Source organism: Bubalus kerabau, chromosome 7 (assembly GCF_029407905.1).
Source record: "Bubalus kerabau isolate K-KA32 ecotype Philippines breed swamp buffalo chromosome 7, PCC_UOA_SB_1v2, whole genome shotgun sequence".
NCBI lineage: Eukaryota > Metazoa > Chordata > Mammalia > Artiodactyla > Bovidae > Bubalus > Bubalus kerabau.
The window spans coordinates 88,423,743-88,449,031 of record NC_073630.1 but is presented as its reverse complement, the minus strand read 5'-3'; the positions used below and the strand labels follow the sequence as shown (position 1 = coordinate 88,449,031).

Below are 25,289 nucleotides of genomic sequence, written 5' to 3'. Positions count from 1 at the left end.
CAAATACTCATTGCCCCAGGTCATTCAAAGGATGGAGTTTCCATGAGGAAACAGGCAAACTAAAAAGAGAAGCCAGGGTCTTACTGCTAAAGTGGGGATGTCACTCGGAAAGAAGTATGCCACTATTATTCCCCAGCTCTGGAAGCCAAGGTTCAGAGAATTTGACCAGAGGGAGACTCAGGACATAAACACAGAGCTGTAAGCTATTCCATAAGAAACTCACTTTATTTCAAAATTCCTGTAGGAAGTTCAAACTTAAGAACTATGAAAGATAATTTGGTAAGCAATTAAGAGAAATCTGGTTGCCTCATAATAGATACAGGTCAAACCATTGACAAACAAGTTTATCAAGGACACAGCTATGAAGAGCCTTCCTGAGGTAAAAATTGACCTGAGATGCTGACTTCAAAGAGTATGCCCGCAAAAGAGCCTAAACTTTCTGGGATCAGATTCTGAGGCAATTTATGCTCCCAATATATTATCAGAAAACATTACTCATCACCCAGCAATCAGTGAAAGCTAAAAGTAAGAAAAGAGGCAGTTAAAAGGAGCACCCTACTAAAATCACTGCTGCCCAATAATGTGAATATCCCCGAGGCTGCACCCTCCAAGAAACCATATCAGAGCCTTAACACAGTAGGGGAAAAAGACTTCACTAAAATAGTCCATGTAGTCACTAAATAAATACCAGTAACAATACATGGAGCTGAAAAGGGCCAGTATCCAGAGTAGCTACACTCTATTGTCTAAATGCAAAGTTTAACAACAATTTCACAACATATATTAAAAAATATGAATATGTGACCTACATGGAGAAAAAACAGGCAAAACAAACTACCTGTTAGAGGTACTAATGGTTGGCTTTAACAGGAAAAACTTCAAATTAGCTAATGCCAATGGGCTCAATGGCCCAAAGGAAACTACCAAAAAGAGACAAAACACTGAAATATATAAAATAAGAAGCTAAAATAAAAAATATAAATGAGCATAAGAAATTATTGGAAATAGTATTATTCCTACAAAGTGGAGAATTTAGAAGAAATTGATACATTCTTGAAAGTATACAACCTACCCTCAGGAAACTACACTTAAAGAAGAAACGTATAATAAAAATGTCCCACCTAATAGAGTCTATAAATAATAGATAGAAATCATATCTTATGAAGTAACAAATAAAAATTTTGAAGTAGAAAATTGAAATATCTGAAATGAAAAATTCACTAAGGTGGGAGGTATTTAACAGTAGATTTGAAGAACTGATGAAAAAGCCAGAAAACTTAACATAGATCAACAATATAATCCAAAGAACAGAGAGAAAAAAAGAGTAAAGAAAAATAAACAGAGGGGTAGATAATTTTGGAACATAATTAAACACAATACATATACAAGGGGTTGACCCTGTGACTCAGTAGGAAAAAATCTGCCTGTAATGCAGGACATATGAAAGAAGCCATAGGTTCAGTCTCTGGGAGGCCCCCTCGAGAAGGAAATGGCAACCAACTCCAGTATTCTTGCCTGGAACATCCCATGGACAGAGGAGCCTGACATGACTCAGTGACTAATACAACAACAATAACACACAAAAAGGGGAGTGCCAGAAGAAAAACGTAAAGCAAAATCTTCAAAAAATAATGCCTGAAAACATCCCAATTATGATGAAAACTATTAATCTACACACTGCATTTGCTCAACCAATTTCAAGTAGGATAAACACAGGAGAGCCATATAAAGACATTAGCGAAATGTTGAAAGCTAAGGACAGAAAGTCTTGAAGCACTGAGAAAAATTATTCATCCATAAAAGCAAACTCCAATAAGATACTACTTATTTTTCATCAGAAACAATGGATGCTCTATGGCAGTGGGATGTCATGTTCAAAGTGCTCAAAGTCAAAATTGTCAGCCAAAAATTCTGTCAAACAAAGCTATCTTTCAAAACTGAGGGTAAAATACATACATTTCTCTATACCCCACCCCTGAAAGAATTCTTTGCTATGAATTCTGACATACAGGAAAAGCCAAAGAGAGGTTTTCAGGTTTTTAAGAAAATAAACCCAGACTACAATTCTAATCACCATAATCAACCAAAGAGCACTGGTGAAGATAACTAAAGAATTATACAAGACAATACACACACACTGTAGTTCTGGAGAAGACTCTTGAGAGTCCCTTGGACTGCATGGAGATCAAACCGGTCGATCCTGAAGGAAATCAATCCTGAATAGTCATTGGAAGGACTGATGCTAAAGCTGAAGCTCCAGTACTTTGGCTACCTGACTGAAGAGCTGACTCATCGGAAAAGACCCTGATGCTGGGAAAGATTGAAGGCAGGAGGAGAAGGGGACTACAGAGGAAGAGATGACATCACTGGCTCAATGGACATGAATATGAGCAAACTCTCAGAGATAGTGAAGGACAGGGAAGCCTGGCATGACACAGTCCATCTGGTCACAAAGAGTCGGATATGACCGAGTGACTGAACAACAGCAAACACACATTTCTTCTCCTTTCTTCCCTTAACAAATATAAAACACAAGCATGTAAATCAAGCATATAGTTATATTGTTAAGCACATTACAATATAGTTAATATATTAATATTAGATGGGGAGCTGTTGCTGCAGTGGTACAGCATGATAGATTAAAGCTGTGACTTAGGATGCAGAGAGGCTATGTCGACCAGCAGCAGCTCAGCCTAGGTATGGCCAAAGTCACAATTAAGAATACAGAGTGCTGTACTAAGTTGTTTCTGTCATGTACAACTATGTGTGACCCCATGGACTGTAGCCTACCAGGCTCTTCTGTCCATGGGGCTCTCCAGGCAAGAATACTGGAGTGGGTTGTCGTGGACTTCCCCAGGGCATCTTCCAGACTCAGGGATCGAACCTGAGTTTCTTATATATAATCTGCATTGACAAGTGGGTTCTTTACCACTAGCACTACCCAGGAACCCTCAGGAATACAGAGTGATGGCCAAGGAAACAGCAGAGTGGCCCTAGTTAAGGCAAAAAAAGCACTGACTTAGAACCTGGGCCCAGAACACAGAGCAGCAGCTCCAATGTCATAGATGCAAGGCACTGTAACATCTCAACAAAGGAAAGCAGGGTACAGGAGTGATGGGGCTCCAAGCTCAGGTTTCATCACAGTGACATTTCCAGCTTCAGGAAAGACACAGCAGCAGGGACTCTTGGCAGTTCTGTCAAACGAAATCAGTGCTGGTGAAGACTGTGCAAGTCCTCAGTAACAAAGGCTGCAGATGCTTCCAGATGCTCTTTAGAATTCTCCTGCTCTCTTTCTCTCCATGGGGAAGATCCTGATGGAGGGATCCTTAATGCTGCCAAGCTGGTCTGAACTGAAGGATGTTGCTATGTATGTAAAATCTTTCCCATGGTTTTTTACATGGACATCTTCAGTTTTTGCTTTGCCCTCTTCAGGGTTTCTACTCCTTCTTAATTATAATAGAACTTTCCCCAAATAATTTACATTGGTTTGTACTTGTTCATTTATTATTTTTGTTGTTTTTGTGAGGGATACAAGTGTTGGGACCTCCTAGCCCTCCATCTTGAAGATGTCACCTTATTTCAAATTCTGTGTCAAGGAGACTGCAGACAAAAGTGCCTCTCATTCCTACTGTTTCTACACGAGTCTTATCTCTTACATAACATAGTGAATTTGTTGTACAAGATCCTTGACTTTTAGATGAGTAATAGCACTGGCAAAACAGTAAACACACTCTTATCTGGAAGTGTTCTACACTTTGCCCTTTCACTGCTCTCCACACCTGCTGACTGTTCATATCATGTATTTACTTGAAATGTAGGAGTTATAATTTAACTTCCAGATTGATTTCTCTTTGGCTATAAGCTTGAGCAATGGCAAAAGGATACAGTTATTTTAAAGAAGTACTGCCTATGAACATGATGGCTATGAAATGGCTCTTGCTTCTGCTGCTGCTACAGTTGACTTGCTACTTTAGCTCTGGGAGTTGTGGAAAGGTGCTGGTGTGGCCAGTGGAATATAGTCACTGGATGAATATGAAGATAATTCTGGATGAACTTGTCATGAGGGGTCATGAGGTGACTGTTTTGACATCTTCAGCTTCCATTTTTATTGATCCCAGCAAACCATCTGCCATCAAATTTGAGAATTTCTCAGTATCTTTAACTAAAGATGATTTTGAGGATGCTTTGAAGAATTTTGTCAGGAACTGGACAGACCTGACAAATTCATTTTGGACATTTCCTTTGTTACTGCAAAGCTTATTTGAGGAATATTCTGATCTTACTCTAAAGATCTGTAAAGAACTTGTTTCAAACAAGAAACTTATGACAAAACTACATGAATCAAGGTTTGATGTTGTCCTTGCAGATACCGTTGGACCCTGTGGAGAGCTGCTGGCTGAGATACTTAAAGTACCTTTAGTGTACAGTGTCCGCTTCACTCCCGGTTATTCAATTGAAAGGAAGAGTGGGAAACTTCCATACTCACCATCCTACGTACCTGTTATATTGTCTGAATTAAGTGATCACATGACATTCATGGAGAGGGTCAAAAATATGATATATGTACTTTATTTTGAGTTTTACTTCCAGATGTTAAATGAGAAGAAGTGGGACCAGTTTTACAGTGAAGTACTAGGTAAGTCAGGTTTTTAGTTGATGGCATAAAGTCCTAACTTTCCTTGGAAAAAAAGTTTGTATAAAGTCACAGAAATTTGTCTAAGTAAACTGATGAAAAGAAAATATAAAATGTTCCATCAATCTCATAAAATGTATAGAAACATTACATGATAGGGTAAGATATAATCCTGTGGTCCATTACTAGTACAGGACACTCCAGGAAGTCATAAACCACAGATTGAAACACTTAGGACTTCTCTAAACAATTGTATATCCATCTTACTAAACTTTTTTAACTTGAAAAAAGTCACTAGAAAATTCATAAAATGTCTTAATAAATGAAGACATGTAGATTGAAGAGTTACACACATATTTGTAACACAAGCTTCCAGGTAGCATTAATTTTTTTTTTAAATATATAGTTCAGTTTTCAGATATTTTATGTTTAATATATATTATACACACACATATATATTGGCTTTATCAAAGAATAGAAACATTCAAACATCTTTGGCTACATCATGCCCCCAATCTCTTTTCCAAAACTTACCTAATATACATATATATGGCAATATTCTCATTTGATCTGAGTCTTGTTTTTTTTTTTTTCTTCCTTCCAGGAAGACCAACTACATTATTAGAGACAATGGAAAAAGCTGAATTTTGGCTCTTTCGATCCTACTGGGATTTTGAATATCCTTGCCCACTACTACCAAATGTTGAATTTATTGGAGGCCTCCACTGCAAACCTGCCAAACCTCTGCCTAAGGTCACCTACTCTTCTCTGTTGTGCTTCTTTAACTTTGCATTTTCAGTAGGAATAATTTTGCATTCTTTATTTATAATGTTTAATTATAGTGAGAGTGATGTAGGAAACTAAAGTGACTTCCAATTAGAAACTTATATTCCACACCAACACAAGTATCTGAATTTCATTAACATTATAGAATAAAAGAAGGATACCTGGGAGATTTTGAGAATATGTCAGTTAAATTATGATTTAATCATTTAATGCATAATAAAGCATCAGACACTCATTAAAAATAATTATAAAGTGACTAGCATATTCCAGAAGTAAGTGATAATATGCAGAGAAATGGTAGAGACCCAGTTTCTGCCACTTGACGCTCTACCTGGAAAAACAGAATACAAACAAGTAATAAAACTTGTGTATTAATTTTTACGATATGGAAAGACCACAATGATAAGGAAACATCTAACAGCAATCACAGAAATATCTCTGAGTCATTAATAATTAAGGTGAGATCCAAAGGATATTCAGGAATAATTGAAGGCATAGGGCAGAAGTGGATACAAAAGGAAAGCAGGTTGAGTAGTAATAATAGTGGCCAAGAAGTCCAAGTTTCATCAGAAGAGGAAGAGGCTGAGTAAAGAGTCAGAGGATGCTGAAGAGGTAAGTTGGAGACAGATAATTATGAGGAGTTTGAAGCATCTAGTAAAGCTGTTAGGTAGAACTTTAAAAGGGTCAAGGGAGAGATTTGATCACATTAAAAAAAAACAAAAAACAAAACCTACATAGGATATAGTCACTGGGTTGGATTGTAAAGGGGAAAGAGTAGCAAACTCGCTAAACACCATTTAGCAAGTTGCTATGAAATACAGGAAACAAGGACGGAAAAGATATGACCACACTAAATCATGATAATAGTACCAATCTCATATTGTTCTTGTGGGGAAAAAAACTGTACATATGAAGCATCCAAAATGTCCCTGACACACACTCAGTGGTCTAGAAGAAATAGTAAGTATTGTTATTTTGCTGCTATTACGTACTATCAATAACCCAATGTGTGCCAGCCACCTGGATTTAATTCCTAATTTAATCGACTAGTTTCCTAACACATCAAGATTATGCTCTCCAGTAAATTCCTAGAAAGCAGATATCCCATGAAGTGATTTAAAAATAAATTTTTAAGTTTTTTTATTAGAAAAAAATTAAGTTGATAAAAGTAATTTAATAAAATTTAAATAAAATATAATTTAATAACAATTTAAAATTTTAATGTTAAGAATTTCTTAAGGTTTCAGTAATTAAATGAGCAAGATGAAAAGCTAGAATTATTTTCTGTTCACCTGTGCTCTAGACAAAATGAAAATTATTCTTTGACAACATAAATGTATGCCCTAACAATTTTTGCAGTCAAATACAACATTTCCTTGCCTTCACATCAGCTTTTAAACCAGTAGTCCTCATGTGAAATCCCAGGGTTTTATAGCTTACAGCATAAAAGGAATAACTTCATCTATTAGGCCAAGTGTTTTCTGCTTACCCTGACCTTATACAAAACCTCAGCAAAGCTCTCTTAAGGAGTGTAGGTCTCAACATCATAGCTGCCTGACAGAATGAACACAGAGAAAATGCGCACTGCCTATATAGGAATCATAAATTCTGCAGATTATGATAAAGACCAAATAATTTGTGCCACTTGAATCTGAAAACTGTCCAATTATAAAATTTCTTCAGTTCATAGGGCTCTATTTCTAATGAAGGAAAGCAAGAATATAATTTGTTATAAATTAAAATGATTAGTTTTTAATTTAGCTAAAACTTAAATAGGAAGCAAATAATCTTCAGCACACTATTTTGTGATCTCTTAAGAGATTCTTTAGTCTACTCATTATTGGTGGAAAAATTAAACTGATATCTTTTTCAAAGGGAAAACTCTTTGGATTGCAAATTGTTTGAGTTATCTATGGTAATTTTCATAGTGTCCAAAGGCTAAAATAAGATTAGTGACAGTTCTTCACTACCTAACCATGTATTTTGAAAGATTTCACCATTCTTATTTCAGGAACATGATAGTGTTAGTAGGAAGGGAGGTTAGAAGGAAAGGGAGAATGACAAGGAAAGATGAACAGTAGGATAATGATAATAATCAGTAAATGTAGCTGTTGCTATTAAGTGTAAAGCAAGATTTGAATCCAAGTCAATTATTGTGAAGATTTCATCATATAGAAAATTATTCCTTCAAACAATAACTTTTCTATTAATTATTAGGTTCTCAGAAATTTTCATTACCTTTGAAAGAATTGACTTTTGGCAAAATGCATCAATAGTTTTGATATCAATTCCTCATTCAGTATGTGATTTGAAAAACTTTTCTCCCATTCTGTAGCTTATATTTTCATTGTGTTGATTGTCTCTTTTGCTGTGAAGAAGCTTTTGAGTTTGATATAGTCCTATCATTGATTTTTTTCTTCTATCATGATTTTGGTGTCATATTCAAAAAAATCATTTTCAAAACCAATATTAAGGAAGCTTCTCTCCACTTTTTTTAAAGACTACTATGCTGTCTAGTCTTATGTGAAGTCTTTGATTCATTTTTGTGAAATGTGTACAATAGGGATCTCCTTTCACTTTTTTGTATGCACTTAGTTTTCTCAGAAGACAAAGAATAGACTAACATTTCCCAATTAGGTGTTCTTGTCTTCCTTGTCAAATATTGACTATAAATGCTGTTTTAATTCTGGACCCTGCATTCTCTTTCACTGTTCTATTTGTCTATCTTTAGGCCAATATCATATTGTCTTAAATATTACAGCTCTGTAGTGTAATTTGAAATTGGTAGGTGTGATGCTCTGGCTGGCATCGAGTAGTGTGGATATTTCAATAGTATTATCTCTTATGATCCATGAATACATGATGTTTTTCCATTTATTTGTTTTTTTCTGCTATTTCTTCCAACAAAGGCTTATAACTGTGCAGAGTTTTCACTTCATTGGTTAAGTTTATTTCTAGTTATTTTATTATCTTTGATCATATAGTAAATAGCATAATTTTTTTAGATGTTTCATTATTAGCATAGAAAAATGCAACTAATTTCTGTATGTTGATTTTTTATACTATAACTTTACTGAATTTGTTGACTAGTTCAGGTTTTTAGTTGAACCTTTGGGATTATCTGTACCCAAAAATTATGTCATCCACAAAAAAAAAAAAAAGAATGACAATTTTACTCCTTCTTTTCTGATTTGGATACCTTTTATCTTTTTGTCTTGCCTCCTTGCTCTAGCTAGGACTTCTAATACTATGTTGAATGAGTGTGAGAGGCCATCCATGTCTTGTTCCTGATCTCAGAGAAAAAGTTTTCAAATTTTCATTGTTGATCATGTTAGCTTTGAGTTTACCATATATGGTCTTTATTATGTTGAGGTCTTTCTACACCCAATATATAGGAGGTTTTATCAGGACAGGATGTTATCTTGTCAAATGTTATTCTCCATCTCTTGAGATAATCAAGTTATTTTATCTTTTATTGTATTAATGCAATGTATTACATCTATTGATTTGGATGTTGAACCATCTTTGCATCCTATGGATAAATTCCACTTGGTCATGGTATATAATTTTTTTAATGTGTTGTTGAATTTGGTTTCCTGATATTTGGATGAGAATTTTTGCATATATATTTACCCTGGATATTGGCATATAGTTTTCTTTAATTATAATGTCCTTGTGTATTTGATATCAAGGTGTAATATTGGCCTTATAGAATGAGTTTAGAAATGTTCCTTCTCTCCTGTTTAATTTTTTAGGAAAAGTTTTTGAAGCAATGATTCTCAACCCTTGGAGTAAGTACTGATGAGCTTCATGCTATGTGGGGATGTGTCTGAATGAGGGACTGACAGAGATCCCACTTGAGTCTCTATGGAGCTTCATAGTCTCAGAATTACTACTTTCCTCTCTTTGGCTTTTTAAACTATATTACAAGTTTGCTGCTGCTAAGTCGCTTCAGTCGTGTCCAACTCTGTGCGACCCCATAGACGGCGGCCCACCAGGCTCCCTCGTCCCTGGGATTCTCCAGGGGAGAACACTGGAGTGGGTTGCCATTTCCTTCTCCAATGCATGAAAGGGAAAAGTAAAAGTGAAGTCGCTCAGTCGTGTCCGACTCTTAGCGACCCCATGGACTGCAACCTACCAGGCTCCTCTGTCCATGGGATTTTCCAGGCAAGAGTACTGGAGTGGGGTGCCATTGCCTTCTCCATATTACAAGTTTATATAGACATATTTGGAGGAGAAATTCATATTCTCTTCAGATAATCATATTATTGTTTACAAAATGAGGTCCATACTGTTTAAGCAGTCTCTGAAATGTAACTGTGCAACTCCTAAAAGACTTGACAAGTGAATCAGCTGGGAGAACTAAAGAAATTCAGGTTGAAAAAGCAAAAATGACATTAACTTACTGTCTTTTCTAATGAAAGACTTCATGATAAGTTTCATACAATTTTAATCAACCATATTTGAACTAATGGTACTTACAGTTCTTTGATGTACAGAGATGAAAATCTTTCTTTAATATTATTTTGATTCTGATAATGTTTATACTTCAGTAGAAGAAAAAAAAAATTACACATATGCATGTTAAATGTCCCTCCCCCAGGGGAGTTTAAGAATCCTCGAGTTCCAACCAGTGGATACCTAGGGTTCCTAGAACCCAAAATAAGAAAGAACCCTGCAATTTAGAAGCCATTTCTAAAGCCTGGGGAAATTATCTTGGAAGAGAACCCTTTGGGTAGGGGGCATTTTTGGTCATATAGTCTTTCCCCTTGTTGATATAACTTTGCTTGTGGCCTCCAAGGAAGAGCTGAGAACAGGCTCAGAAGTCAGTGTGGCCATGGGGATCTCCGAGTTAGAGAGCTTGGACAACAATGTAGTGATGACCATTTCCATGTGTGACATGGTGGATTCAGTTCCCTGACCCTGAAGGAACATTTTAGATTTTTTTTTTTTTTTTTAGATTTTAATTGTCACCATCATCAAATTCCTCCAAAATTTTCAGAATTCTTTCCTCCAAATTCTGAAATTCATATATTTCTAAGGACCAGGACCTATGGACCAGGAAATAAATTTTATTCTAAGTTAAACTAAGATCGTTGAGAATTTATAAAACATACGACTGAAGGGAGGAAAAAAAAGAATGTATAATTTGGTTTCCCTGTTGGCTCAGTGGTAAAGAATTTGCCTGCCAAAGCAGGGGACACAGTTTCAGTCCCTGATCTGGGAAGATCCCCTGGAGAAGGAAATAACAATCCATTTCAGTATTCTTGACTGGAAAACCCCATGTAGCCTGGCATGCTACTGGCCATGGAGTCACAAAGAGTCAGACACAACTTAGTGACTCAACAACAACAGCAAATATTAATATTTTATAGAATGTGTCAATGAAGACTTCTAGTCCTGGTGTTTTCTGTGTTGGGAGATTTTTGATTACTGGTTCAGTATCTTTACTCATTATAATTATTCAGATTTTCTAATTCTTCCTGATTCTGTCTTGACATATTATGTATTTCTAGGACTTTATCTATTCTTTGTGGTACGTAATTTGTTGGTATATAATTCTATACAGCAGTATCTTATGACCCTATGTATTTTTGTGATCTCAGTTTAATGTCTTCTCTTTCGTTTCTAATTTTATTTATGAGTCTTCTTCTTTCCTTTGTTAGTCTGGCTAAAGTTTGTCATTTTGGTTTATCTTTTTGAAAAGACAAAGACAAATACTGTATGATATCCCTTGTACGAGGAGGGCATGGAAACCCACTCCAGTATTCTTGCCTGGAGAATTCCCATGGGCAGAGGAGCCTGGCAGGCTACAGTCCATGGGGTTGCAAAGAGTCGGACACAACTGAGTGACTAAGCACACACACCCATCCCTTGTTTGAGGACACTTAAAAAGGTCAGACTTTTAATAAAGGAGAGTAATATGGTAGTGGTTACCAGGGGCTAAGGGCTGGGAGAAATAAAGAGATGCTTTTAAGGGTACAAACTTGCATCTCAGAGCAAATAAGTGCTATAGACATAAGGTACAGAACAGTGATTGTAGACAACAATATTATAATCATCAAGCACGCTAAGACTAGATCTTAGTTATTACAACCACAAAAAAATAAAATATAATTATGGGACATTATGGAGATGCAAACTATCATTAAAAAGGCAAACCTATTACAATATATAAATGTATCAAATCAATACATTATATGCCTTAAGTTACATAATGCTTTATGTCAAATATATTTTATTCTTTTAAAAAAGTGTATGAATTTTAAAATCAGGATATCCCTACTCAGTAGTATATCTTATTTCATTTTTATAACTTTTTGTATTTTGCATGCTTTTGCCATGCTGCTGCTACTGCTGCTAAGTCGCTTCAGTCATGTCCGACTCTGTGTGACCCCATAGACGGAAGCCCACCAGGCTCCCCCGTCCCTGGGATTCTCCAGGCAAGAACACTGGAGTGGGTTGCCATTTCCTTCTCCAATGCATGAAAGTGAAAAGTGAAAGTGAAGTCGCTCAGTCCTATCCGACTCTTAGTGACCCCATGGACTGCAGCCTACCAGGCTCCTCCCTCCATAGGATTTTCCAGGCAAGAGTACTGAAGTGGGGTGCCATTGCCTTCTCCGATGCTTTTCCCATCAGATCAGATCAGATCAGTCGCTCAGTCGTGTCCGACTCTTTGAGACCCCATGAATCGCAGCACGCCAGGCCTCCCTGTCCATCACCAACTTCCGGAGTTCACTCAGACTCATGTCCATCAAGTCAGTGATGCCATCCAGCCATCTCATCCTCTGTCATCCCCTTCTCCTCCTGCCCCCAATCCCTCCCAGCATCAGGGTCTTTTCCAATGAATCAACTCTTCACATGAGGTGGCCAAAGTACTGGAGTTTCAGCTTTAGCATCATTCCTTCCAAAGAACACCCAGGGCTCATCTCCTTCAGAATGGACTGGTTGGATCTCCTTGCAGTCCAAGGGACTCTCAAGAGTCTTCTACAGCACCACAGTTCAAAAGCATAAATTCTTCGGCGCTCAGCCTTCTTCACAGTCCAACTCTCACATCCATACATGACCACAGGAAAAACCATAGCCTTGAATAGACGAACCTTTGTTGGCAAAGTAATGTCTCTGCTTTTGAATATGCTATCTAGGTTGGTTATAACTTTCCTTCCAAATTTCATGGCTGCAGTCACCATCTGTAGTGATTCTGGAGCCCAGAAAAATAAAGTCTGACACTGTTTCCACTGTTTCCCCATCTATTTCCCATGAAGTGATGGGACTGGATGCCATGATCTTCGTTTTCTGAATGTTGAGTTTTAAGCCAACTTTTTCACTCTCCACTTTCACTTTCATCAAGAGGGTTTTTAGTTCCTCTTCACTTTCTACCATAAGGGTGGTGTCATCTGCATATCTGAGGTTATTGATATTTCTCCCAGCAATCTTGATTCCAGCTTGTGCTTCTTCCAGTCCAGCGTTTCTCATGATGTACTCTGCATATAAGTTAAATAAACAGGGTGACAATATACAGCCTTGATGAACTCCTTTTCCTATTTGGAACCAGTCTGTTGTTCCATGTCCAGTTCTAACTGTTGCTTCCTGACCTGCATACAAATTTCTCAAGAGGCAGATCAGGTGGTCTGGTATTCCCATCTCTTGAATAATTTTCCACAGTGTATTGTGATCCACACAGTCAAAGGCTTTGGCATAGTCAAGAAAGCAGAAATAGATGTTTTTCTGGAACTCTCTTGCTTTTTTGATGATCCAGTGGATGTTGGCAATTTGGTCTCTGGTTCCTCTGCCTTTTCTAAAACCAGCTTGAACATCAGGAAGTTCACAGTTCATGTATTGCTGAAGCCTGGCTTGGAGAATTTTGAGCATTACTTTACTCGCGTGTGAGATGAGTGCAATTGTGCAGTAGTTTGAGCATTCTTTGGCATTGCCTTTCTTTGGGATTGGAATGAAAACTGACCTTTTCAAGTCCTGTGGCCACTGCTGAGTTTTCTAAATTTGCTGGCATATTGAGTGCCGCACTTTCACAGCATCATCTTTCAGGATTTGAAATAGCTCCACTGGAATTCCATCACCTCCACTAGCTTTGTTCGTAATGATGCTTTCTAAGGCCCACTTGACTTCATATTCCAGGATGTCTGGCTCTAGGTCAGTGATCACACCATCGTGATTATCTGGGTCGTAAAGATCTTTTTTGTACAGTTCTTCTGTGTATTCTTGCTATCTCTTCTTAATATCTTTTGCTTCTGTTAGGTCCATACCATTTCTGTCCTTTATCGAGCTCATCTTTGCATGAAATGTTCCTTTGGTATCTCTGATTTTCTTGAAGATATCTCTAGTATTTCCCATTCTGTTGTTTTCCTCTATTTCTTTGCATTGATAGCTGAAGAAGCCTTTCTTATCTCTTCTTGCTATTCTTTGAAACTCTGCATTCAGATGTTTATATCTTTCCTTTTCTCCTTTGCTTTTTGCTTCTCTTCTTTTCACAGCTATTTGTAAGGCCTCCCCAGAGAGCCATTTTGCTTTTTTGCATTTCTTTTCCATGGGGATGGTCTTGATCCCTGTCTCCTATACAATGTCACAAACCTCCATCCATAGTTCATCAGGCACTCTATCAGATCTAGTCCCTTAAATCTATTTCTCACTTCCACTGCATAATCACAAGGGATTTGATTTAGGTCATACCTGAATGGTCTAGTGGTTTTCCCTACTTTCTTCAATTTCAGTCTGAATTTGGCAATATGGAGTTCATGGTCTGAGCCACAGTCAGCTCCTGGTCTTGTTTTTGCTGACTGTATAGAGCTTCTCCATCTTTGGCTGCAAAGAATATAATCAATCTGATTTCGGTGTTGACCATCTGGTGATGTCCATGTGTAGAGTCTTCTCTTGCGTTGTTGGAAGAGGGTGTTTGTTATGACCAGTGCATTTTCTTGGCAAAACTCTATCAGTCTTTGCCCTGCTTTATTCCATATTCCAAGGCCAACTTTGCCTGTTACTCCAGGTGTTTCTTGACTTCCTACTTTTGCATGCCAGTCCCCTATAATGAAAAGGACATCTTTTTGGGGTGTTAGTTTTAAAAGGTCTTGTAGGTCTTCATAGAACCATTCAACTTCAGCTTCTTCAGCATTACTGGTTGGGGCATAGACTTGGATTACTGCTTGTGTTATTTTCATAAAGATGTCAGAGAAGGAGAATAATCAGTCCATATCACTGATTAATTTTTAAAGAAAGGCTGTATTACAATATGATAGGGATGCATCTTCCAGAGCAGAGAAAAATCAGCTTTGAATAGTAAGACAATGAAACAAAATACTGAAGACACGTAACTTTAAATACTGCTAAATGTCACTGGAAATATACATATGACCTGGATGTACCATGTGAGTCAGTCATTCCTGATGGCTCAGTGGTAAAGAATCCACCTGCAATGCAGGAGCCAAAGGAGATGTGGGTTCAATTCCTGGGTCAGGAAGATTCCCTGGAGGAAGGCATGGCAACCCAGTCCAGTATTCTTGCCTGGAGAATCCCATCGACAGGAGACTAGTAGGTTACAGTCTTACAGGGTTGCGAAGAATTGGACATGACTGAGGCGACTGAGCATGCACACACCATGTGAGTCATAGGAAAGTTCACTGACGTTCATATTGAGATTGATATCATCAGGGTGAAATTACATTTTTAAAGAATTCTGTACACAATGTAATCTTCAAGGTTAAAGTTTGGAAAAAGATTCCATTTTCTTTTTTTTCCTGTTAAAAATAGGTTAAAAAATGTTTTATGATCATAAGTAGGGTCAAAAAATATACATTTTATGATGGAAGGGTTGAGTCATTATTCTCCAGAAGAAAAAAATAATAAATTGAAAACAGAAAAAAAGGAAAGAAGTTTAAAAGATATGTACATCATTTTCACTAGCTATTCAGGAAACTTGTTTCTCTGCATTTTTTTTTTTTGTAATAGAGTACAATGAGGAATGTGGAATTATTCTAATACAGAAGATAAAAATTTTACATTGGAAAGTGTGAAGGACTACAAGACAAAATAATTCTGATACAATTCCAAGCCTACAATTTTTTTAGGAGAGTGCATTGAGCAATGTGGATTTATTCTAGTATATTAGTGACAAAATTATTTTTAATTGGTGAGGATCTGGGGTTACTCAACAAAATAACTCTAAAACAATTCCAGCAAATACAGCTTCACCAGGAGCTTTATTTAGTTTGATGTGAACCACAAGTTCACAGCAGTTACACATAGTACATCCTACTGTGACATTAAGAAAGTGTAGACAAAAGACCCTGATACTGGGAAAGATTGAAGGCAGGAGGAAAAGGGGACGACAGAGGATGAAATGGTTTGATAGCATCACCGACTCAATGGACATGGGTTTGGGTGGACTCCGGGAGTTGGTGATGGACAGGGAGACCTGGCATGCTGCGGTTCATGGGGTTGCAAAGAGTCGGACTCGACTGAGCAACTGAACTGAACTGAAACAAACTCAGCAATATGATCACTCAAATATATATATAAATACACAGATATATCTCTGGGTTTTACATATAGGACTCATAGGACTCTTTCGTAGAACATACAAACAGCAATATCAGACTCCTCATTGTCAGTGATTAGTAATTTAGAGAGAGAGTCTGGGAAATACTGGCAAAGTTTAAGGTGAGGTATAAGGATTATAGAGCTGAAAGAATGAGAAAGTTATTAGAATCATAACTTTTTCTTAGCACTAATAGTCAGGGAAATAAAATACAAATGATGAAACTAAAATAACTCACCAGAATGTATGGAATAAATAAGTGATTTAGTAGGATTATACTAATAAATAATTAAGATGAAGCAAAAAGTGAAACTGAAAGCTGCTCAGTTGTGTCCAATTCTTTCTCTGTGACCCTGTGGACTATACAGTCCATGGAATTCTCCGGGCCAGATTACTAGAGTGGGTTGCCGTTCCCTTCTTCAGAGGATCTTCCCAACTGAGGGATCGAATTCAGGTCTCCCACATTGCAAGCAAATTCTTTGCCAGCTGAGCCACAAGGGAAGCAAATCTTTCCAATAATCTATGTTAGTAATCAATAACATTATTGATGAAGAATCTGAGTGTAGCATTGTTTAATAGTATCTCCTCACTACTGTCTTTTTCTTGCTTTTACACACATACACATTTGCACAAATACACATATTAGAAGAAATTAACCTCATATTACATATCTCCTTCCCAAGGATCTCAGGGATAACATCTGTTTAAAAGAGAGCCATTAATGAAAACCCTATGGAGATTCCTCAAAAAATAAAAAACAGAATTACCATATAGGTCAACAATTCTCCTTCTGGGGATATATATAAAAAATTGAAATTAGTTATGAAATTACGATGAGATATTTACACACCATGTTCATGAAAGCACTATTCACAAGAGTCAAGAGGTTGAAGAAACCCAAGCATCCATCAACAGATAAAGCAAAAAAACAAAATGTGTCTGCAAACAATGAAATATTACTCAGCCTTTAAAAGGAAATATGAAACAAGGCAAAACATGAATGAACCTTAGGCAAAGTGAAATAATCCATCACAAAGATACAAATACTATACAATTCAGTTTTTATAAGATTGCTAGACTCTCAAGTTTGTAGAAATGTAGAGTAGAATGAAGGTCTCCAGGGGCTGGGCAAAGAAGAAATGGTGCTTCTTAATGGACATAGACTTCTAGTTTTGCCAGGTGAAAAATGTCTAGAGATTGGTTCCACAAGACAAATATATTTAACACTACTGAACTATACACTTAGAAATGATGAAGATGGTAAATTTTATCTTATGTATATTTTACCACCTTTTTTTTAAAGTCACCAATAATTCCTAACTATAGTGTTTGTAGCCATCCTTCAGTTAATGTTTGCTATGTTGTTGCTCTTTTGTGATGGAGCAAATGCTTTTTTCACAGGAAATGGAAGAGTTTGTGCAGAGCTCTGGAGAAAATGGTATTGTGGTGTTTACTTTGGGGTCAATGGTCACCAACATGACAGAAGAAAGAGCCAATATGATTGCATCAGCTCTTGCCCAGATTCCACAAAAGGTACACACAGTAACTTAATAGTGGACAACTATTTAACAAGTTAGGCTTCCCTGGTGGCTCAGTATAAGAGTATGCCTGTCAATGCAGGAGACTCAGGCTTGATCCTTGGGTTGGGAAGATAGCTTGGATAAGGAAATGGCAAGCCACTCCAGTATTCTTGCCTGGAAAACCCCATGGACAGAGGAGCCCGGTGGGCTACAGTCCATGGGGTCGCAAAGATTGGACACAGCTTAGTAACTGAATGACAACAGCAACTAATGAGTCTGTTAAACTCTATAAAAGGTCTAATTACAGAAAATGTTTGCAAGAAAGGTAAACTACTATGATAGCTCCAACTTATCTGAGATATTTATTAAAAAACAAAATATACATGGCAGATGCTAAAGTGGTATACAGAGTGTTTTTGATTGACAATAACTTTGGACTTACATTGTAATCAAGAAGAGATATATTTAAGAGATGTAGTATGAATTTTGGTATTATAATAGTGTTGTAGGCGGGAAAAGAAATCTCACATTCTGTTATGTAGTTTACTCCTTTACCTTGAAGGGCTCCTGAGGACACAGTATACATATACAGATGTTCTCAGAGGTTAAATTTTAACAGTAGGCATAATACCGACTCTTTGCAAACCCATGGACTGTAGCCAGACTCCTCTGTCCATGGGATTTTCCAGGCAAGAATAATGGAATGGGTTGCCATTTCCTTCTTGAGGAGATCTTCCCAACCCAGAGATCAAACCCAGGTCTCCCGCACTGCAGGCAGACTCTTTACCATCTAAGCCACCAGGGAAGACCCAATAATACAATAATGTTAAGCAATATTGACAAAAATCTGAAATGTGCCATGCAATTTCTACCTGCCAGGAAATCCCAACCCCTTTCCTTCTCCTAAATGTTGAAACAGCCCTCTTCAGTGTCCTTTTCTGGTTGCTACACAGAGAAAGGATGGTCAGGGAACCGCAATCTGCTGCCAGATATCCATACAGCTACAGTGATTCAGAGAAAGAGAAACATCAGCCTCCTTGATTGACTGCTGCTAAGTGGCTTCAGCCCTGTCCGACTCTGTGCGACCCCATAGACGGCAGCCCACCAGGCTCCCCTGTCCCTGGGATTCTCCAGGCAAGAACACCGGAGTGGGTTGCCATTTCCTTCTCCAATGCATGAAAGTGAAAAGTGAAAGTGAAGTCACTCAGTCGTGCCAACTCTTAGCGACCCCATGGGCTGCAGCCTATCAGGCTCCTCCGTCCAAGGGATTTTCCAGGCAAGAGTACTGGAGTGGGGTGCCACCGCCTTCTCTGATGGTTGACTGGGTCCTGCCAAAGTCTGAGGCAGGAAGAGCAAAGAAAAAGGGTGAAGGTGGGGTCCTGCCCTTTGAGTGAACTCGGTGCACTGTAAAGTCTGGTCCTTAATGGACTCTGCTTCTATTACTATTCTGAATTGAGGAAAGAAAAGAGGCTGTAAGAAGGAGTCAAGCATGAGAAAGACTGGCATGGAAAAGGATCAGCTGCCTCCTTCTCCATAAAATATAGTAGTAACTTATTTTCTAATATATAAAACTTTTTTGCTGGAATTTTTTTGCTGGAAACCTACTTTATGTTCACATAGCAAATAGAAGTTAAACAACTAAAAATTATAATCCAGTTTATGAAGATTGCTTGGTACTAATTTAGCACCACAGTTTTTGAACTTTACCAACAGCTGTTTTGTTATTAATAGTTACAAATTGCTGACAGGCTTTTCTTTTCTAAATTTAAAGAATTTCCTAACCTAGAAAAGTGGTAATACACTGGATTCATGTCAAAAATTGCTAATAGACACTTTTCTTAGAAGTAGTGTTTAACAAGTTGTAATCTAAAAGAAGCTATCTCCTAAACAGCATTAATTCTCTCTGCTAAGTTGCTTCAGTCATGTCTGACTCTGTGCGACCCCAGAGACGGCAGCCCACCAGGCTCCGCTATCCCTGGCATTCTCCAGGCAAGAACACTGGAGTGGGTTGCCATTTCCTTCTCCAATGCATGAAAGTGAAAAGTGAAAGTGAAATTGCTCAGTTGTGTCTGACTCTTCGCGACCCCATGGACTGCAGCTTACCAGGCTCCTCCGTCCATGGGATTTCCCAGGCAAGAGTACTGGAGTGGGTTGCCATTACTTGCTATTAATAAATTACTAAATAAGCAGAAATATTAATTGTCATAAGTGGCTGATTGAACGTATTCCTTTTTGTAAACTAAAAGATATAAAACTCTAGTAAAAATAACTTAAGCTATATGAGTAAGTGTATATAAGTAAAGTCCCTACTATGAATCCAAAAGGAATCAGTAAGAGACAATTAAATTTTAAAATAAGAGCTAGTGTATGAAATAAAGCAAATAAATGTATGTTATTAATAATTTGCCACTTTTTTAATAGAATGGAGACCAATAGCAATTTCTTAAATATATGAATTTACTATTCAAGATCTCATTTCTTTATGGCATCATGTATAAGATGTCATTAGTGCATACCACACCTGGTTGAATAAGTTCATAAAATGTGGTTCTTCCTGTTGATGGCAGTGTATTAGTAAATATCATTACTTAAGAGGTCATGTCCTTGTTTCCTTAACTGTCATCAGTTCAGTTCAGCTCAGTCACTCAGTTGTGTCTGACTCTGTGACCCCATGGACTGCAGTACACCAGGCTTCCCTGTCTATCACCAACTCCCAGAGGCTACTCAAACTCAAGTCCATTGAGTCGGTGATGCCATCCAACCATCTCATGCTCTGTCGTCCCCTTCTTCTCCTGCCTTCAATCTTTCCCAGCATCAGGGTCTTTTCTAAAGAATCAGTTCTTCACATCAGGGGGCCAAGGTATTGGACTTTCAGCTTCAGCTGAATGTCATATGGAATATGACATTTCATATGGAATATGACAAAGTGTCATATGGAAGACTTTTAACTAGCTGTCTTCAATCTCTTTAGAACTCTATCCCTATAAATTTGAAGTTCAACTTATGGAATATTTTCTTTAACAGGTTTTATGGAGACATGATGGCAAGAAACCAGACACCTTAGGACCCAATACTCGGCTGTATAAGTGGGTCCCCCAGAATGACCTTCTTGGTGAGACTTGGTAGAACAATTGAAAGCATGGGTAACAGCTGAGCAGAGTGATCGTACTTCAACAAGAAACAAATTTACCGAGCATTTATTATTGAAACACTCAAAAAGAAAACTTTACTCCTTTGTTTTTATTTCCAGCTCTAGGTGAAAATAGAAAATATAGCAATTGTCACTTTATTAAACATAGTGATGTCCCTTATAGTCAGAATCAAAATGTCTTATTTCAGCTGTAATCATTTCTAGCCATGAACTTTTAAATAACTTTATAGATGGTTGTTCTGTCTTTGAATTCTCTATCTCTTCCCCCATAGGGATATTTTAAGTTCCACTGAAAAATACCGGCTCCTCTTTTATTAACAATGACCCTTCATTTTCTGTAGGGAAAATTCTGCAATCATTTCCTTGAGGCAATTACACATTTTATGGTAATGTAGCTTTTCCCTCCTCTGGTTCCAGTACAACTACCATTACCCTTCCTGTGGCCTTGTCACCCTTTCTATCAGACTGAATGACTTTACTGTTTCTTTAAGAGAATATATTTCTGACATGCCCTCCTCTGGTATTTTTGTTCATCCGCTTTATTTTACGCAGAGTATTCTTTCAAGCTATTCACCTGCTGATCTTGAATTTGTTTATGACATTCAAAAGGTAAAGTACTTCTTTCATGAAGTCTTCACTTACCTCTCCAGCAGACTTAGTGGATTCTTGCACTGAGTTCGGAAAGCTATTTAAATGCATTTTCCTCTGTGTAATCAAGGATGATATTAAAAAAACAAACAAACAAACATTGCTTTCTTTCAGTGTCTTCTAATGCCCTTTTCTCATTTTTAAGACTTTTAATTAATAATTTTACTGAAATTCACACAATCCTAGGTCATCCAAAAACCAAGGCCTTTATAACTCATGGTGGAACCAATGGCATTTATGAGGCTATCTACCACGGGGTCCCTATGGTGGGCCTTCCTTTGTTTGCTGAGCAACCTGATAACATCAACCGAGTGAAGGCCAAAGGAGCAGCTGTCAGATTGGACTTGGAAACAATGTCAAAAACAGATTTCCTCAATGCACTGAAGCAAGTCATTAACAATCCTTCGTGAGTATATATATACACATATATGTTTTACTACATATTATTTCTAGAGGCATTCTCATATGAAGACACAAGAGGCAGCAAGGAGTCTTCAGTAAAAACAATGAGGAGTAAGATTTGCTCAATGCTTTGAAAATAGTCATTAGTAACCTATTGGGTCACATTATGTGTTTTCAGTGGCTTTAGGGGAAAGATTTGTCAGAGGCTTAAGGATTATGGAGAAATTTTGAAAGAGCTCCTCATTAGAATGAGAAGAATCCCTAGGTGGTAACAAGGATTAAGAGGAAGCACTGAGAACAAAGTTAAAGTAGGAAACCATGAACTCTTTAAGCACTCCTCTGCACACTTACGACTTTCCTTCAGCATAGGAATTCCTCAAATGTTTTAGACTCTTCTGCTGCTGCTGCTGCTAAGTCACTTCAGTCGCGTCTGACTCTGTGCGACCCAATAGACGGCAGCCCGCCAGGCTCCCCTGTCCCTGGGATTCTCCAGGCAAGAACACTGGAGTGGGTTGCTATTTCCTTCTCCAATGCATGAAAGTGAAAAAGTGAAAGTGAAGTCGCTCAGTCATGTCCTACTCTTCGCAACCCCATGGGCTGTACCCCACCAGGTTCCTCTGCCCATGCGATCCTCCAGTCAAGAGTACTGGAGTGCGGTACCATTGCCTTCTCTGTTAGACTCTTCTAAAATGGTCTAATTTTAGTAAATCACCATGACATGATCCATCTCAAATTCTCATTACACTGAGCACCTTTCAAATTTTCTGTGCTAATATTTTTTCCATAAAAGATGAAAGATAAACATCTAGAACTATCTAATTACAACTATTTTGAGACTATTTTTTACCACCAGTGCCAACTGGGAAGCTCCAATATAGGTACATTCTTAGTTCTTCTTTAGGTTGTTTCTGTCTTGTTTTGAAGAACTGTAAAATCAAAAAGTAATTGACTTGAAAAAGACATGTTGGGATATTCCTATGTAAAAACCAAATTTTCTGAAACCAGAAACATTTTGTTTTCAAATTGTTTCGTGGTTTAACTTGAGTAATATTATTACTACTAATATCATAAATATGATGTATGTATTTTCCCCCTTTTCTTTCATGACGACTTTGGGAAAAAACATTTTGAGACTATATTGGTAATAATAGCACAATGGATATTTGTGCTTTAAAAACAGTGTTATTTAATTTTAGCATAAATATTACACTAAATGACTGCCATTAGAAGAATATTTTCTTTCTTTTTAAAAGAAATATATGTTTCAGTAGGCAGTTTTATGTAAAAGTAACTCTCTCTAGTATCTTTGTGTATTTTTTAATTTTTAATAATGTAAAGCTAGTGTCCAGAGAAGGCAATGGCACCCCACTCCAGTACTCTTGCCTGGAGAATCCCATGGACGAAGGAGCTTAGTAGGCTGCAGTCCATGGGGTCGCTAAGAGTCAGACATGACTGAGCGACTTCACTTTCACTTTTCACTTTGATGCATTGGAGAAGGAAATGGCAACCCACTCCAGTATTCTTGCCTGGAGAATCCCAGGGACGGTGGAGCCTGGTGGGCTGCCGTCTATGGGGTCACACAGAGTCGGACAGGACTGAAGCGACTTAGCAGCAGTAGCAGCAGTAAGCAGCAGCAGCAAAGCTAGCGTCAACAAACAAAGATAATGTACTGCTTGATATATATTGACTATTTATGATATGGCACACATTGTACTAAGTCCATTATACATATTAAGTAACTTCTTCATTATAAACTTTCCCTACTCTATTAAAAGTATTTCTGAACTACTACCCTCTTCTCAAACACCCAATGCTCCCCCTGAGTTTTTTACAGAACAGGGAGAGAAGTTACCTCCGTTGTTACCACACTGTTATTTATAAAAGTTCATGCATCATATTGCTTTATTCCTCTTTCCTTGTCTGTTAGTCCATCATCATTTCAACAGTAAAAACAAATAAAATTCGAAAGCCTGAGGGTGAAATGTTTGGTACACTCTGTATTCTAAAATAACTAGCGAGGAAAACAACAATAATATTAGGAAAAATTTACTGAGTCTACTGTATACTAATAATACATCTAAGGATCAATATATTATTCCTCCAAATAGTCAGATAGGATATTATTGCTATGCATTCCATTTAACAATGAAAAACTAAGAAAGGGAGTTTAAAAAGCAGGCAGCAAGGTAAGCGTCAGAGTCAGAATTCAAACGAAGGCAATTCACTTCCACACTTTAACCACTGCTTCACTAATATAAGGTCAACACCAACTCCTGGCCAGTGCTATCTGGCCATGTCTCTGAAGCTCATGATGTATTTACCTCTTATCTCTGGATTATGATAGTGTTTCAAAGCTTCTCTGCCAGATCTCTTAACAATTCCTTACTGGATAACTCAAGTCATGTATTTCTTTTCTTTTCACCTTCACAATTTAACTTATTCCATTCTCAAGCTACAAACACTTCTCTCTTGTCTTCTCTTTTCTTCATAGCTTGAAATCCTATGCATTCAACAAATTCAAGTCCATAAGCTCCTGTGCCTGTGTTCAGTTGCTTAGTCATATCCAGGTCTTTGTGACCCCATGGACTGTAGCCTGCCAGGATTCTCTGTCCATGAAATTCTCCACCAAGAACACTGGAGTGGGTTGCCATTTCCTTCTCCAGGCCGATGAGCTTAGATCTCTATAATTATCTCTTAGAAAAACAATCAATCATTCTTCCACTCTATGTGGCACTCATTTCCTCTCTCTGCATGGAAATTTCACATATTTAACTTTTCTAGTTCATTCTATAAATTGATGTCTCTTTGATTTTCCTTCAGGTATAAACGGAAGGCTATGTGGTTATCAACCATTCAACGTGATCAGCCTATAAAGCCCCTTGACCGAGCAGTCTTCTGGATCGAATTTGTCATGCGCCACAAAGGAGCCAAGTACCTGAGGCCAGCAGCCCACAAGCTCACCTGGTTCCAGTACCACTCTCTGGACGTGATCGGGTTCCTGCTGGCCTGTGTGGCAACTGCTATATTTGTCATCACAAAATGTTTTCTGTTCTGTTGCCGAAAGTTTGCTGAAACAGGAAAGAAGAGGAAAAGGGAATAGCTGTATTTGGGTCCCAAAGCAGGAATGCCCTATAGGTGGAATTCTTCCAGCTTATTTCAACAGGAAGGAGTTATGAAAAGGCTCCTATCTTCCTGTGACAAAATGGCTTTTCACAGTTCAGCACCTCCTTTCAAAATTTGTTTACAAGGAATTTTTTAACTGTTTAAGATTTAGAAAAATGTCATACCAAGATGAAAGCTGATAAAAATTATATAAAAGTAAATGGGTAAATATTGAAATTTATTATTTTAAATAAGAAGATTTACTAAAAAATTATTGAATATGGTATAACAGTGTTTCACATGGTGTGCATAGACACTAGAATGATAAACCTAGACCTCCTCTGACTGACATAACCAGATAACAATGGGCAAAATACAAAAATTACATGAAGTTTATGGAAAATTGGTAAATCAAATGAAAGCAATCTGAAGTCACTTTTGTAAACTGCACATCAGGAAAGCAGTTTATAATCAAGGTGGTCCAGGTGAGGAAAT

General features: G+C 37.5%; 1 protein-coding gene across 4 annotated transcripts; it reads left to right on the top strand.

Moving 5' to 3' along the window:
- Positions 1-3,909: 3,909 nt before the first annotated feature.
- On the top strand, positions 3,910-24,792 carry LOC129657937 (UDP-glucuronosyltransferase 2B4-like). Of its 4 annotated transcripts, XM_055588714.1 has the most exons (7): positions 3,919-4,233; positions 4,585-4,636; positions 5,238-5,386; positions 17,373-17,504; positions 20,516-20,603; positions 21,477-21,696; positions 24,513-24,792. In XM_055588714.1, exons 1-7 carry the CDS (start codon positions 3,919-3,921, stop codon positions 24,790-24,792), a joined length of 1,236 nt encoding a protein of 411 aa, XP_055444689.1. The 4 variants fall into 4 exon arrangements, with proteins under 4 accessions (XP_055444685.1, XP_055444689.1, XP_055444688.1 ...); XM_055588710.1 differs by having other exon boundaries at positions 3,910-4,636; XM_055588713.1 differs by lacking the exon at positions 4,585-4,636 and having other exon boundaries at positions 3,919-4,388; positions 5,242-5,386.
- The last annotated feature ends 497 nt before the right edge of the window (positions 24,793-25,289 follow it).